General features: G+C 33.8%; 1 protein-coding gene across 6 annotated transcripts in view; it reads right to left on the minus strand.

Moving 5' to 3' along the window:
- The window catches only part of ZC3H18 (zinc finger CCCH-type containing 18), an 85,807-nt gene that overhangs the window by 47,189 nt on the left and 23,291 nt on the right, over positions 1–15,327 (minus strand). For all 6 annotated transcript variants that reach the window (XR_004231631.1, XM_031950154.1, XM_031950156.1 and 3 more), the window contains exons 6-8: positions 14,004–14,161; positions 7,306–7,423; positions 5,875–6,143 (exon numbers count right to left, since the gene is read on the minus strand). Coding sequence is in view for 5 of the 6 variants with exons in the window: in XM_031950154.1 (XP_031806014.1) it covers positions 5,875–6,143; positions 7,306–7,423; positions 14,004–14,161 (545 nt within the window). In the remaining variant the exon portion in view is untranslated. The remainder of the gene's footprint in view (positions 1–5,874; positions 6,144–7,305; positions 7,424–14,003; positions 14,162–15,327) is intronic.

Genomic DNA, 15,327 nt, shown 5'->3' on the forward strand with positions numbered 1-15,327 from the left:
CAATGAGATAGGTATGTGGAACAATCTTATCAATAATCAAAGTTAAGAGAATGGTATGAATAATTACATGAGGATCTGATCCAGCTTTATAGGTCAGAAGCAACATTAATGGTCAAACAGTTCTACCTCCTCATTTTATAATAAACAAGTTTCACAAAGTTTAAGCAATCTTAATCGATCCCACAGCACTAATTTGTGGCAGAGCCAGGATAAGAATTTCCAGTCCAGGGCATTTCTATTAAATTTGCATTCTTAATTCTGAAACTTTTGATTCATAAAAAAACCCACAGAAGTCTAATTCAGGAAGGTATGGACACAAAACTGAAAGTAGATGATCTGAGTCTACTAGCACATTCTGTAATTAAGCCATCTGCCTCTCTATCATGCTAACTTCATTAGGACATAATAATGTTAAAATTCATGCCTTCGGTAAGTTCAAAAACAGAGTTGGTTCTCCCCATTTTTTACTTAGTTCTAGTTCCATTCTTCTTCTAATCAAAAATGGTAAAGAATTCTTAGTAAAATAATTTTAAATATGAATATTAAGGAACACAAGTGTTCAGAAGTTTAAAAAAAAATCTTTCTGACTTAAAAAGTCAAATTGAAAATGCCACATGTTTAAGGGAAGGAGAACATTTAAAAAAAAAAAAAAAGAAAGAAAGCTTTGAATAAACTAGAAACAGAAACTCCTGGGCCTTTTGAGTTATTTTTTCTTAAGACATGAAAAAGTCAAATTTGATCCAGTTTCAAAGTTATCAAAAATTAATGAAGTAGAAGTTTTTTACTATTTATGAAAATGTTAACAAAAAACTCCTAGAAGGCGATTTTGAAAAATTACAAAAGGTTTTGTCATCTTAGTGTTCCTTTAAGTAAGAAGCTCTTCTAAAACATTCTTGACGTGATTTAATTTAGATGCTTATTGTGAAAAGGGAGTTATACAAATACAGGTAAACCTAAGTCATAGATTGTGAAAAACACTAACTGCTTTTAAGACATCTTCTGTCATAATGTTCAAATCCATAGTGATGTCAGAAAACACCTTTAGCATCTACAGAATTCATCCACAATTCAAGAACATTTATTAGATTTTTGCTTGGAACTGAAAAGCAAAAGATTTAGCCATACGTCAAGTTTACTTTTCTGTCTGTGAGACCAAAACATTGGCATCATGCCATAAATTCAGACAAAATACCAGTTGGTGGTCTGCCAACTCACAATGAATTAGGTGAATTATTTTTATATCTAGAAGGTGATGAGGAAATTTTGAATAGACTAAAAAAAAAGGGTACAGAGCAAAGGTCACAATCACATGGGTCAAGATTCCTATCTATATCTTACCTGACTACTAGAACCTCTAATTGACTGTCTCAATAGCTGGCAAGAGAGCCAATGAATTAAAGGGATTGATCACACTTTGGCAGAAAAATACTGAAAGAAGATTAAAACAGGACATTCAAGGTTAAGTCACAAATACATGAAAAACTAGAGGTCTACCAATGGGAGTCTATTTTTCAACCCTAGCATCAATCAACTCCTGAAAGAAAACCCTAAATGAAAATGTGGAGGAACAATACAGACAAAATCCAGAATGTCAACACCAAAGGGAAAAAAAAAAACTTAATTTGCCAGAAGAAAAGAGTCCTAAGTCCTAAGGAACTACAGTTAGATTCACACGAGATTTAGTACCTACCATGACAAAAGAGCAAAGAATAACAGAAAACAAAGGCAAAACCTTATAACCAAGAATAACTTACCCAAGAAAACAAAATGGAATACTACAGGGAGAAAATGAACCTTTAATGAAAAAGGATTTCTAAGCATTCCTGATAAAAGTTTAGAGTTGAGAAGAACTTTGAACTACAAACACAAGAGGAAAAAGATTATAAATTACCAATAAAGATAAAGTATTTGCCTTCTAAGGGGAGAGAAATGATAAAAGCATCTCGAGAGCTACAATGCCATCTGGAATCATAGAGGGAGTTCAATATGATAGCTGATCTGGGATTATTTTGGGTTATATTGTGATGATCTTGCAAAAACGAAAGCGGAGGAAGGAAGAGGGAAGCATAAACAAGGAAGAAAGGAGAGGAACAGGAAGGAAGAATTTATTTTCTCACATAATCAAGGGGCACAAATAGAAGCCATACAAATAAGATAAGGGTAAGACAAATGCAGAGTGCAATAAGCAGAACCAGAATAATTTATAATATAATAACATTATAAAAATGTACATTTTAAAAAACTAAGAACTCTAATCAACCATGATGCAGAATGCTGCCTCCCTCCTTAGAGATGATGGACTAGATATACAGAGTAAGACATGCATTTTTTGGACACGGACAATTTGGGGATATGTTCTATTTGTGTGTGTATTTGTTGCAGGGAATTTTGATTTACTCCCTAAAGGTGAGGATGGGGATATGGGGGGACAACAAAGTGAGATGAGTAAATGATTATTAATGGAAAAAATTAATTAAAAAAAAAAGAAGAGTTGAATAGTACTATCTTTAAATCATGACAAGTAGTATTATTATTGCTTACCACTATCTATTTTCCCCCCCATTTACTAAGCTGTAAAGGAATGGGATGGTCCTCTCTGAGTTGTGCCAAATATCTGTCCCTCCCCTTTCCAGCCAAACGCCTAAGAAAAATCTGCCTTTACTCTCTGCCTCTACTATTACTCCTCTCAGTGCTTTTTCAAATTCTTGTACTCTGGTTTTCAACCTTAATACAACTGAAATTGCTCTCTCCAAAGTTACCAACTATGTCTTAACTGCTAAATCTGACGCCTTTTTCTCAATTGTCATCTTTGTTAACCTCTCCAAAACGTTAAATGCTGTTGACTATCTCCTATTCCTGGATACTGTCTCTTTTGTGACTACTCCCTTAGTTCTTCTTCCTGACTGCTCTTTCTCAGCTGGCTTGACTGGATGACCATCCATATTGTGCCCCCTTATTCAGAGTGTGCCATGATGCCTTCTTGGGCCTCCTTCTCTTTCCTTTCTCCACTCTCTTATTTCATGATCTCCTAAGCTCTATGCTAGTGAGTGACTCATAAATCTAAACATCCAGTCACAGTTCTTCTCCAATCCCTTATATCCAACTTCCTTTTGGACTTTTCAAACTAGGTATTTTACAGATGTCTCAAACTCACTGAGTTTAAAACAATTTATTATCTTTCTCCAAAATCAATCACTAATTCTCAGGTACTCAGGATAATAACAACAGTGTCACCTTCTACTTCTCACTCCAAAAATCTAGTTTCCCTTTGACTTTTACAATCTGTCTTGCTTTCATTCTCTTCTATTATCATGCTAGTTAGTTCCCCTAAAGTGTGAACTAATTCTAATAGACTTCTTACCTTAGGTTTCTTCTTACTCCAATCTATCCTCCATACAGCTGCCTTAGCAACTTTCCTAAAGCATAGGTTATCCTTCTCTTTGGGTTCCAGTGGCTTCCTATTAACTCCTGAGTCAAATATAAACTTCTCTATTTGTCATTTAAATACAACTTTACAACTTGGTCTCCACCAACTATCTTGTCTTCTGACACATCACTCCCCTTCACATTCCCAGTATGCCATAACCTGCATTCCATATCTCATTTTTGCACTGGCTAGTTACCATGACTGGAAGGCATTCTTTCCTCATTTTTGCCTCCAAGGATCTTTAGTTTTCATCAAGATTCAGCTCAACAATAACCTTTCACAATAGACCTTTTAAAAAAATTTTTCATAATAGTTCCTTGTATCTTTCCCCAAACAAAAATTACTTTTCATTTGTTTTGTATATACTTATAAGTGTATATGTCATAATGTCATAATTTAATTTCTTTAGGAACACAGTTTCACCTCAGTCTTTGTATTCCAGTACCTCTCTCCAATAGTACTTAGCACATATACTAGATGCTTAGTAAATGGTAATTGATTAAAAAAAAAGTTTCCAATAGCTAAGTAAAAGTCACTACAAATTTTTCTATAAAGTGGATCTGATTTAAAGTACCCTAAGTCAGGAAAAGTAAATTTTTGATATATACATCAGAAATTTTAAAAGAAAATATAAATTTTACAATCAAATTTAACTAATTCTTTTCTCAAAAACTTTTAAGACATTGTGCTCAGAGTTTATCATCTTTTTTCTTCTGTTATCTATCTTTGTATTTGTCTGTTTCTCCTACTCCTTCCCTAGTTCTATTCCACAGCTCATGTACTATATTTACCTTAGTGAAGAATTTAGAAAGAAGTTAGACCTCAATTTTGCATAGCTAAGCCTGGGAAATTATAGGGTACATTTAAGCCCATTATTCCTCATTTCTATCACACACAGAGAACTTCTATTTTTGCAGTCCTTTTTTCTTTTAACAATTTTGTGAACAGGAAGTATATATTTTTTATTTTTTCAGAAAAGTAAATTCTGCTGCAGAAGAACTCTGACCATGACCTCACCATTTTTGTTACTGTTTAGTTATTTCAGCAGTCTGACTCTTTGTGATCCCATTTAGGGTTTTCTTGGCAAAGACACTGGAGTGGTTTTGCAATTTCCTTCTCCATTCTTTGTAATTCGAGACCCAGACACTTATCTGCCACACCATCTAGTGGCAAGTTGTTGTTGTTTGTTCTTCCTTTTCCATGAGGATCATGACACCAGGGGGGTAAAGACATGACATGCAAATGAATTGGATTGAAGTGAGGGAGAGCTGTGCAAAGTTACCTGCCTCACTTTCCCCTCCAGAGCCATCTAGTTTCAACGGTCAGAGATCAAGAAGGTTGCAGATGGCTCTAGATGAAAGGGAATATCTTGGCTTTTTTAAAGCTAAGATCTTCAACAGGTGTCCATTTGACTGAAGCCACACCCATTCAGTGATTAAGACTAGGACCACAAGTATCTTAAATTGGATGTGTGAACTCAAGTCTTCCTCCAAATCTAGCACTTTGATAATCATTTAGAATTTAGATGAGGACCTCCCAAACTGTTCCTCATGAACTATTTTTTAAGTCTTCAAAGTTTTGTCATGAGATACATATGACAATAACAGTTTTAGAAAGGAGAAGGGAAAAAAAAGAGAAAAAGAAAGGAGAAGAGAGAACAGCTGACTTGGAGATGAATCTGAAAAAAGCTTCAAAACTGACAAATTTCAATATTAAGGAAATCTATCATCTGGACTAAGTCCTCCGACATCAGCCCAATCATGTCCTATTATGACATTATTTATAACTTTTCTCCCAGGAAGTTACATGAATACTGACTTCAATACTATGTAATTACAAAATATTATATAATTATACCTTTGACTTTTAGCATATCATACAAGTATCTTTATGTAAGATTTTTAGAGTTCAAAGTATTTTAAAACTATGCAAAAACCACACCAATGTACTTATTTTAAAAAATCCATTATTTGATACATATAGTCTGTTTTCCTAACTCAAGTAAATACTATTCAAGTAAGCAATTAAAGCATCATAGGATGGAAGGTTTGTTTATAAGTCCTAGTAGACTGGTTGAGAAAATTAATCATCAGATTATGCCGATCATCATATGTGAAGACACTACTGTATCAATTGTACAAAACTTAAAGGGATCTAGAAAAAACAACCACCTAGATCTCCTGGCTATAAGTATTTTAGTGTTGACAAAAATGAAATAACCAGATACTCTTAAGTTAGAAACTTTATAATCTAAAAAACAAAACTGTAAAGGTAGTGTCTTTTAACTTCCTTCAGCACCAAAAGAATAAAACAATATTTTGTCCCAGGGAACACAGAACAGAAATGAGTAATTGTCTTAACTGGAACACCAAGTCTACTGGAGGAGATGGCAAATACTCCCAAATCTCACCTGCCCCTACACCCAACATTCTTGGGAAATATCCTACCTTGGTGGTTGAGGGGATCTAGGTTTTGGTTTTTCCTTTTCTTTTTCTCGCTCTTTTTCTCTGTCCCGGTCTCTGTGCTGCCTGTCTTTTTCATCTCTCTTGGCTCGTTCTCGTTCCCACTCCTCTTTCCTTCGTTGGCGTTCTTTGTCCCGTTCTCTCTCTCTCTCTCGCTCTCTTTCCCTTTGCCGCCGTTCCCTTTCTCGGTCTCTCTCACGTTCCCGTTCCCGTTCTCTCTGTCTATTTTCTCTCTCTCGTTCCCTTTCCCTCTCCTGAGTTAAAAAATACACACAACACAAAACTATTTAAACACATTTACTTATTTGATTATAAAAGAAACAAAGTTTAGTTTTGAATAATGAGTAATTTCAAAGTTTCACTTGAGGAAATAGGAAACAATGAAGTTGTTACTGGGTACAATGTTAAGGAATGGATTCCACACAAAACCAGAGTTGCTAAAATAAAGTTTGATTATTAAATTCAGTTCAACAAATACTATCCAGGCCTCTGGTATAGCAACAAAGGCTTATTTTGAGATTTTCCTCTATTCTTATTCTGAAATGTTCAAGTCTATCATAGTACAAAAACTAAGTGCTCCCTCACTTTCAACCCCTAATTACTGTATAAAGAAGAGGAACTAGCTTTACATTGCCTTGTGGTGATATCCTGTGCAACAGCATGGACTGCCTTACCATGGCCATTCACCTTTTCACAAAGGAGAAGTTCTGTGGCTAGTGTTCTAAGGAACTCCTTCTGATTCCTAAAACATGGACTTTGTCCCCATTGCAGAAAAGCAACCAACCCCTACCCTGGGACAAGAACAAAGCTAATCAGCAGAATTGCTGCCTGACATTAAGGATATATTTTTCTAATGTGGTCATCAGGCCAATTAAAATTACTTTTATTATGTGTTCTGACTTTTGTTCTGAAACTCCACTATTTTGTAATCATGCCTCATAAATCATATTAGTGAGAATAATCTGATAATGGTAATAGCTCCTAGCTAAATTTCTGCTAGACACATCATGATTCAAAGTGATGGATAAATTATGAACCACTTGTAAATACCTGGTCATGGATTAGTTACTCACAAATACAGACTAACTGGCCAGAAAATCCAATCTGAACTAGTTGAGTCTAGATTATATAGCTTTAAAACATTAAGAAATGCAGCTTTAAGTACCCAACGTACCCCAAGAAAAAGTGCTCAGAATTCAGATCTACGAACTGAATGATAATCAACACACCAATAATATTTAGTGCTTTGTGGTAACCACAAATTTAGTAAATGTCTGAATGAAATTTAATTATAAATAGAAATCTTAATCATTCATTTTAGCTATGATAACCTGGACACTGTCAATAAAATTCAAATCTTAAAAAAAAAAAAAAAAAAGCAAAAAATTTAGATATGTATATTTGACTCAGACTTACTCGATAATTATGATATGGTTCAGTTTCTGTGTATTGCACTCTGAAGTTCTCATATTGTCCACCACGCCAAAATCGTTCTATTTCATAATCATAATAAGGATCTGAATATGGTTCAAGTCTGAAGAAAGAAAAAAAAGATTGAAAGTAAATTTTACTTGGAGAATGGAAAAAAAAATTTGCATACAACATTATGAATAAACAAGTATTCAGAACTTACAGCCTAATTGTGCTTTATACTAGAGGAGACCCAAATCAAATTATGAATTCTAATCACAAAATGCCCACATCTTACTGAGAAACAAACAACATACATATAAAGTAATTAGATGATAAGAAAGTCTATAATGTACTGCTTAGTATATAGTATGGATGATAAACACCAGAGCTAGAAAATAGAATCAACATGACTGGAGTAATCAAGGAAGGCTTCTACAAATGGAATCTGAGAAATTGAGCAGAATCTTCTTAGTACAATATTTTATTATTTATTTGTTTTTAAAATTTCCAATTCCAATTTTTCTCCCCTTCCTCTAAGCCCTCACCCATGCTTTGAGAAGGCAAGAAAAATAATAACCATTATACATATGAAGGCATACAAAACTTTCTACTTAATTAATTTTTTTTTTTTTTAAATTTTCAGTCAGTTGACTTAAAGGAGGTCTGATCCAATAATCTCTTTTTCCCTTTTTATAATTTGAGGAAAGGAGATGGGGAGAAGGAAGAGAGAAGAATCTATCTCCAATTGTCCTTTAGTGTTTTTATTTGTGGCTTCAATTATCTTCTCATTTTACATGACTCAAAAATCTATATTCTATTCTGACATCCTTCCCGAACTCTAGTTCTTTATATAACACATTATAGCATCTTTATTGACTTAGTAACCTAGTCTTGAAGACTTAAAAAAACTTCTGACTCTTCCCTTCTTCCTCATCTTTCTCCTAACAATGCCATCTAATTTACTTCTGTCAATACTGCTAATTTTACCTCTTCTATATCTTCCAAATGCAATTCTCTTTTTTTTTTCCCTCCCAAAGCAACCCCTGTAATACAAGACCTTATCCAGGAATATAATAGTCTCCTAACTGGATCGTTGGCATCAAGCATTTTTAATTCTCTACCTTGCCCTTTTAATCTTCCTAATGCTTAGACCACAGGCTTTTATTATGTCGCTCTTCTGCTAAAAACAACCACAATCACTAAACTTTAGTGGTTTTCCATGTATGTATAGAATAACCCTTGTTCTGACATTTCAAGACCTGATAAAAAGACAACCTAATTTTTCAGAACTCTTTCATTCTATTTCAGCATCCACTGGTAATAAATCTATGGGAAGGGGATAAAAGTTTCTCCTTTCTTCAAGACCTAATTAAGGAGTCCTTCTGTGAAGGCTTTCCTCATCTATACTTAGCTGCAAGAATATCTCCCTCAAGTTTTTCCACAGCACAGAATGTCAAGTCTATTCTTCTGATCACATTCTGTCTCCCATTAGTTATTTGTACATGCATCTTCTGATAAATTGTCAACTCTTTTAAAAGCAAGAATAATTTTAGATACTTTATCTGAGAAGCAATAGTACAATACTTAGAATACACCTATTACTCAAATATTTGGTGAAAAGAATCAAGAATCAATATTGGTGATGAAGCTCAAAGATCTAGGAGAAATGAAGGGAAAGATATCAAAGTTTTTCTAAACAAGAACTAATGCTTGAGTCACTTATGCCCTTCAAGCACTAGTAAGCAAGAACAGAGAAAATATGACAAGAGGAGATGCAAGAAGAAAGAACAAGTATGGTTTTACAACAACCCAAATGATTCCTTTCCTGGCAATAATCTGCTCCCTGCTCAAGACCTAGAAAAACCCAACTAAGTATCAGGAAATCTTTTTACTGGCAATTTCTACTACCCATACAAGCAAATGGAAATGACATCAGGTACCCAATTTAGATCTGAACTCTTTAACTGAAACCTCAGGGCCTCTAGGTATTTGTTTACAAATTGGAAATGAATCTAAAACTCCCAGATGGTGCAATTCCTTACAATTTTTTCTCATTTATTTCTCTATAATAGCAATAGGCAAAGTTAGTAACTAGAAAATAGTCACCCTGTTTAAGTTGAGTGGAACCATAATATATCAGCTAGTAAAATTTTTCTATAAATTATAAGCTAAAAATTTCTTAGGTAGAGATAACCTACTTAGTCATCTTTGATTAATTTTTTGAAGCTTCCCTCACCAAGTTATCTAAAAGATAAAAAGTCTTCTAAATTTAGACAGGAAGTTTTGCTTTCATCTTCAGATCCTGTTTAAAACAACAATTATCTCCTCCCCCTAAAACCTCTGATCAATTTTCATCCATTCCAGCAAATATGTCTTTTATTTATTTATTTATAACAATTTTGCTTATCTTCTTGCTTTGATGCCTCTACCAATTTTTTCTATATGATTTTATTTGCATCAATGGTGCCCTGTTTTTAATTGTTATGTGCCTACTGTGCTATTTCTAATTTGTTTCAAAAATCACCCCCTAGAGTTCTTTATTTAAGACAGGGTCAGCCCTGTGTATATATGTTAAGTTTTTCACTTTAAGATAAAGTTAAACTAAACTTCATTGTGTTCAATACAAGTACTATAGCTATAAGTTAGGATTATGATCTTATAGAAAAGAAATTCCTTTACCTAAAATAATTCTCATAGGAGTAAACTGTGTTTAATTTCTGTAAAAATTTAATGAAAGAAGAAATCACTTTCCTCTGATGAAGTTGTCTCAGGATGTTATTTTCCATGCAGTTTTGAAACAGGCAGTGCTTAAAATGACTGTATTCTCACTCACCTTAATTATTGGAATATATTCCTAACAGAACTTCCTGTTCTACTCTTCTTTCATTCCAATCCATCTTTCACAGCACTAGCTACAGTCAACTTTTTAAGATCAGATCTGGTCAGGTCACTACTTGGCTAATATTTTCTGTTGCTCCTGATTGCCTCTAATCAAGTAAAATTAAAGGACCTCCCCCTGGCATTCAAGGCAACCTTTCTTTTTGGCTCATCTATTACTACTCTTCATATACTTTGCTCTTGCCAAAATGAAATAACTTCTGCCCTGCCAAACAAGCCCTAAGTTGCATGTCTTTGCTCATGCAATGCTTAAAATATTCTACTACTTACGGAATCATTTTTTAAAAACCCAAATAAAATTCCAACTCCTCTATGGAATTGTTCCAGAACATATTCTAATCCAATAGAAACCCAACAACTTCCTTTTTAGAACTCACATAGAACTTTACTTTGAACCGCTCATTTTTCATCTAAGAGTTTTATTAAATTTTACCTATAATTTTGCCTTATATTGCATAGACTGCAATTTACACAAAGGCAGGTTACATACCTTTACTTAAAGGTATAGTCTACAAAAGCTTAAGCGCTTAATTCAATTAAAAACCATTTATTAGCATCTACTATGCAGAAAGTACTATAACAGGGATAAGGTTTCTACCTTCAGGGAGCTTCCCTTCTAGAGGGAGAAGCAACGAGAAACACCACATTTACTCAGATTAATATAACCATCTGAATAGGGAAAGAACACTAATAAGTAGAAAATCATATATGCCTGTTTGACTGCAAAAGTATGTGTGAAGAGAAATAATATGAAATAAATCCAGAAAAGGAGGCTGGATCCAGGCTATGAAAGGCTTTCAATATGAGAGAATGAAAGAATAAGGCGGCCTTTAAAAGGGAGGTATGAACTAGGCTGATTGGGATAGTGGTGTACTTAAGAGAAATTACCAAAGTTTGGAGAAGAGGTATATTTATAATATTAATAATGGATATTTATATGATATTTTAATGTTTGCAAAGCACTTTACAGAAACTCGTTGATTTAAACCACAAGATTTTGAGATTAATATTACATAAAACATTATCACCATTTTTACTAAAGAAGCTAAGCCTCATAGAGGTTAAGTTACTTGCCCAAGATCACAAACCTAGTATTTAAACCAAGAAATCTTTTCTAGAACCAGGAGTTTGAAGTGTTGATGGAAGTGGGAAGATTCTGAAATGAAAATGTCCAGCAAATAATGAGTGACGAGAGAGTGGATTTCAGGTAAGAGATTCAAATCAAATATATTGATGTTAGCATAGAGATGATAATGAACACATGGGAGCTTACTAAAAGAGATCTTAAATTTAAAAATGGGCAGGATATCAACATGAATACTTAAGATTATAGCATTTGGGGATTATAGTGTTTTATATTAGAACACTTCTGCTAATGATACCTTCAATCTGACATTCAAGAATCAAGGCATTTGTTATATGAAGGCATATAGCTATAATATTACTTTCTAATGTTAATTAACTGTCCTTTTCAGATGGGATGAAAAGCTCAAACGAATAGTATTCTCTCCACTTTCCAAAGTGATTTTTTAAATCTTAAATTATTTAAAACACCACCACCACCACTACCACTACCCCAGCACATGGCCTGAATTTATTATTTGTACTCTAACATGCTGTGTCAAATGTGCTCTTTTTCCTGTTAGAAGAATATATAAGCATACATATATACACTCCCATACACAGTTTCATAATGTTTGCAAAGCACTATATAGTCACTGGACACAAGATGGTATGGAGTTCTTGGTTTAAAGTCATAGAATCAAGGAATTATGGCTCTGACATTGTGTAGTTTTGGGTAAAATGTTTATCTCCGAATCTTAGTATCTTCAAGCCTAAAACAGGTAATTATGTCAGTACTGATATACATACATGGGGTTGTGGTGGGGAAAGCATTTTTGTAACCCTTAACATACTACATAAATATAAATCATTTCTATTATCATTATCATGAGCAGTTATGGCAGATTTTTAACTAGAAGAGATTTTAGTGTACCTCTGCTCCACCAGGCATGGAGAGCTGACATATCTTTAATAACAGAAAAGACAAAAGGCAAACATTAGGTGAAGAAGCTTTAAATTAATGGCTGTCCCTTCATACGTCCATCATATTTTCTGTTCTATTAAATTCCTATCCTCCCACCTCTTGTCCAATTTTATAAAACATGTCCAGATTTGTGAACCAGTCTTTGGATATTTACTTCATGGGAAATAATTCATTCACAATAACCATTGTGAATACCCATTTGAATCCTTCCCCATATTATGCAATAAAACAAGAAAAATCTATAGCATATATTTTCTTTGTAGAAGAGATAAGATATAATCCAGAAAAATTCCAAATACTAATTCACTGAGTCCAAATATAACAGTCTTTTCATTAGCAAAATGCTTCATCCACATAGGTCTTTAAATCCCTGCCACTTTGACTTAGGGTTTATTCCTTTCTAGCAGTTCTGATTATACTTATTTGGTGAAGCTAATAGATCATCAATCTTCTGAGAGCAAAAAAAGACCTTGACAATAGTCAAAAAGACTATTTTTTAAAAATTCATTCCACAAAGAGTACCTAAGAACTTACTATTTACTAGGCATAAATAAAAGTTTCATTCACATCTATACCTCAGTCATTACAAGGACAAAGTTAGGGGGCAGCTAGTGGTATAGTGGATAGTGCACCAGCCTGAAGTCAGGAGGACCTGAGTTCAAATTTGGCCTCAGACATTTAACACTTCCTAGTTGTGTGACCCTGGGCAAGTCACTTGATCCCAATTGCCTCAGCAAAAAAAAAAAAAAAAAAAAAAGAGAGAGAGAGACAAAGTTAGGATTGAGTTTTCTTTGAATATAGACTATAAGGGATATTCTGAGGCCATGTTTGCATATATTTTCATTTCAAAATATACTTAAGAAATCAAGGGTCAGTTAAAGTTATATGACTGAATCCTAGACAAACATCTATCAGTCCCATTCATCACTAAGTTTTTATTTTCATTTAAATTCATTAATACAATTCATGTTGATACATGATGAATTTTTCCATGACCAAAGGTAAAAAAATGACCAACGTATAAAATATTGAAAAATCAATCTGAATTGTTAAAAGCATTTTTAGTTTATGCCAAGTAACTAGAATGAACCAAAATGCTTCTCTTTGATAGAAACCGGGTTTTAAGGTGTTTTTATGCCTGAAAGGTGATATAAATAATAAACTTACAGAGAAAAGCTGTGACCCCACTAAATTACAAAAACGGCTCTATGCTGCCAAAAGCATGCTCCCATAGTCAAAGTTTCCAGCAACATGGTGAAGAGAAACAAAGGCAGTAGTGTTGGCTGGCAGAAGGATCCATAACCCAACCCCCAAGTTAAGGCTTGCAGTATGCCTTCTGTGTTTTTGTGTCGAACTCTACAGATTTCCTGTTTCCTGATGAGAACATGCAGGGCTGAAGGAAGCAGAAAGGAGAACAAGGCTCCTAAAACTACAACATATGCTCCCAAACTCGATGGGAATAGCAGATAGCTTGTTACTAAATAGAATCTGAATAAAAGAAGAGTCAATTACTAATATATAGTCAGAATTTGTTTTAGAGATGCCAAATATATCACACTGGAACAAGTTAATACACTCTAGGCAATCACAACTTATAACCTACTGCACTGCTGTTTTGCAGATAAGTAGACAGCTTAAAAAAGAAGAGAAGCAATTCCTCTTTTAAATAAGTACCAAAGAGTTTGGAGATTAACACAAAGATATATTGGCATTTCCCTCCCACAAATCATTAAAGAAAAATGGTTTCACTTCTTACGCTGTATCTCTGACATCTCTAGTAATCCGATAATTCCATTCTCTGAAAAATTCATTTTCTTTGTCAAATTCTCGCTCATCTTCTCCAATGGTCACTGTAAATCTTTTTTCTTCAAAATCAGGTTCCTGTTCTTTTCGAATGGTTGCCTTTTTTAAAACCTACCATTGCAAGAATAAAATGACATATAAATCATTTAAAAAGGAAATATTATCACAATAACTGAGGATGGGAAGGGGTGGGGAAAGGGAAGGGGAAAAATTAGCAGTCACCTGTATTCTGGTTTGGCATCTAGCACTCCCAGAGACCCTAAATGGAAAGGATGCTAAAAATTAATACAGCAGTCAGGCAGAAGCTGCATGATGGTGGAGACACTTTGAAAGAAAAAAAAAAAATGATGCCTATAGCTTTGTAAAAGAGTTAAAGCACAGAAAAGTTATCAACAAAATGAAAATTCTTTGGGACTCAGCTTCTTCATTTGTAAAATGAGGCCTTTAGATTAGATTTTTAAAGGCCTTTCCAGATCTAGATCCCATGATCCTAAAGGCCATTGGTTTTTTTGAAGAAATAAGTAAATCAAGGTCTTTATTAAACCATCAGAGTTGCATCTAGTATTTAAACCAGGCCCACCAAACACAGCCATGGATTTTCCTTATATTCCAACGGGCAAAGATCCTATAATTATCTACAAATAGTTTTGGAGTTGAGCCAAGACTGCAAATAGTAGAACAGGAGACAAAAACCTTATTACAACAGGGCTAAGACTTAAAAAAAAATTGCTAAGTGTTAATATAACTGTTAAGGTCACTCAAGTTTAAAAAAAAAAAGTGGTGCAGGAGGAAAGAGTGTGGTAAGATAAGAAAAAAATTTAAAAAAAAAAAATCTATAGAAGACAGAAAAATGCATTAACTAATTTGCTCATCATTAAGAGTTTTTCCAGAAACAGAGGGTAACACTTTATCTATACAAAGACTGTGAAGAATTTTATGGAAGTTAAGGAGGAGGATGATTCCTTACTGTTGAAGGTTAAGCAAGGCTATAAGCCACAGATCTTTAGGTCAATTATATTTTGTGAAATTTGCTCTAGTAAGAAATTTTATTTAAGAGCAAGTTAAATATATTTTTACCATGTTTAACATATACTGGATTATTTACAGCTAGGAGAGGGAGTGGGAAGAAAGGTGGGGGGAAAATTGGAACACAAGGTTTTTCAAAGGTCAATGATGAAAATCATGCTTGCATGTTTTGGAAATAAAAAATTTAAATTAAAAAAAGAAAAAAAGAAAAAGAGCAAATTAAATCTTCTAATAGAGTATACTTGCACAAT

This window comes from Sarcophilus harrisii, chromosome 2 (genome assembly GCF_902635505.1).
Source record: "Sarcophilus harrisii chromosome 2, mSarHar1.11, whole genome shotgun sequence".
NCBI lineage: Eukaryota > Metazoa > Chordata > Mammalia > Dasyuromorphia > Dasyuridae > Sarcophilus > Sarcophilus harrisii.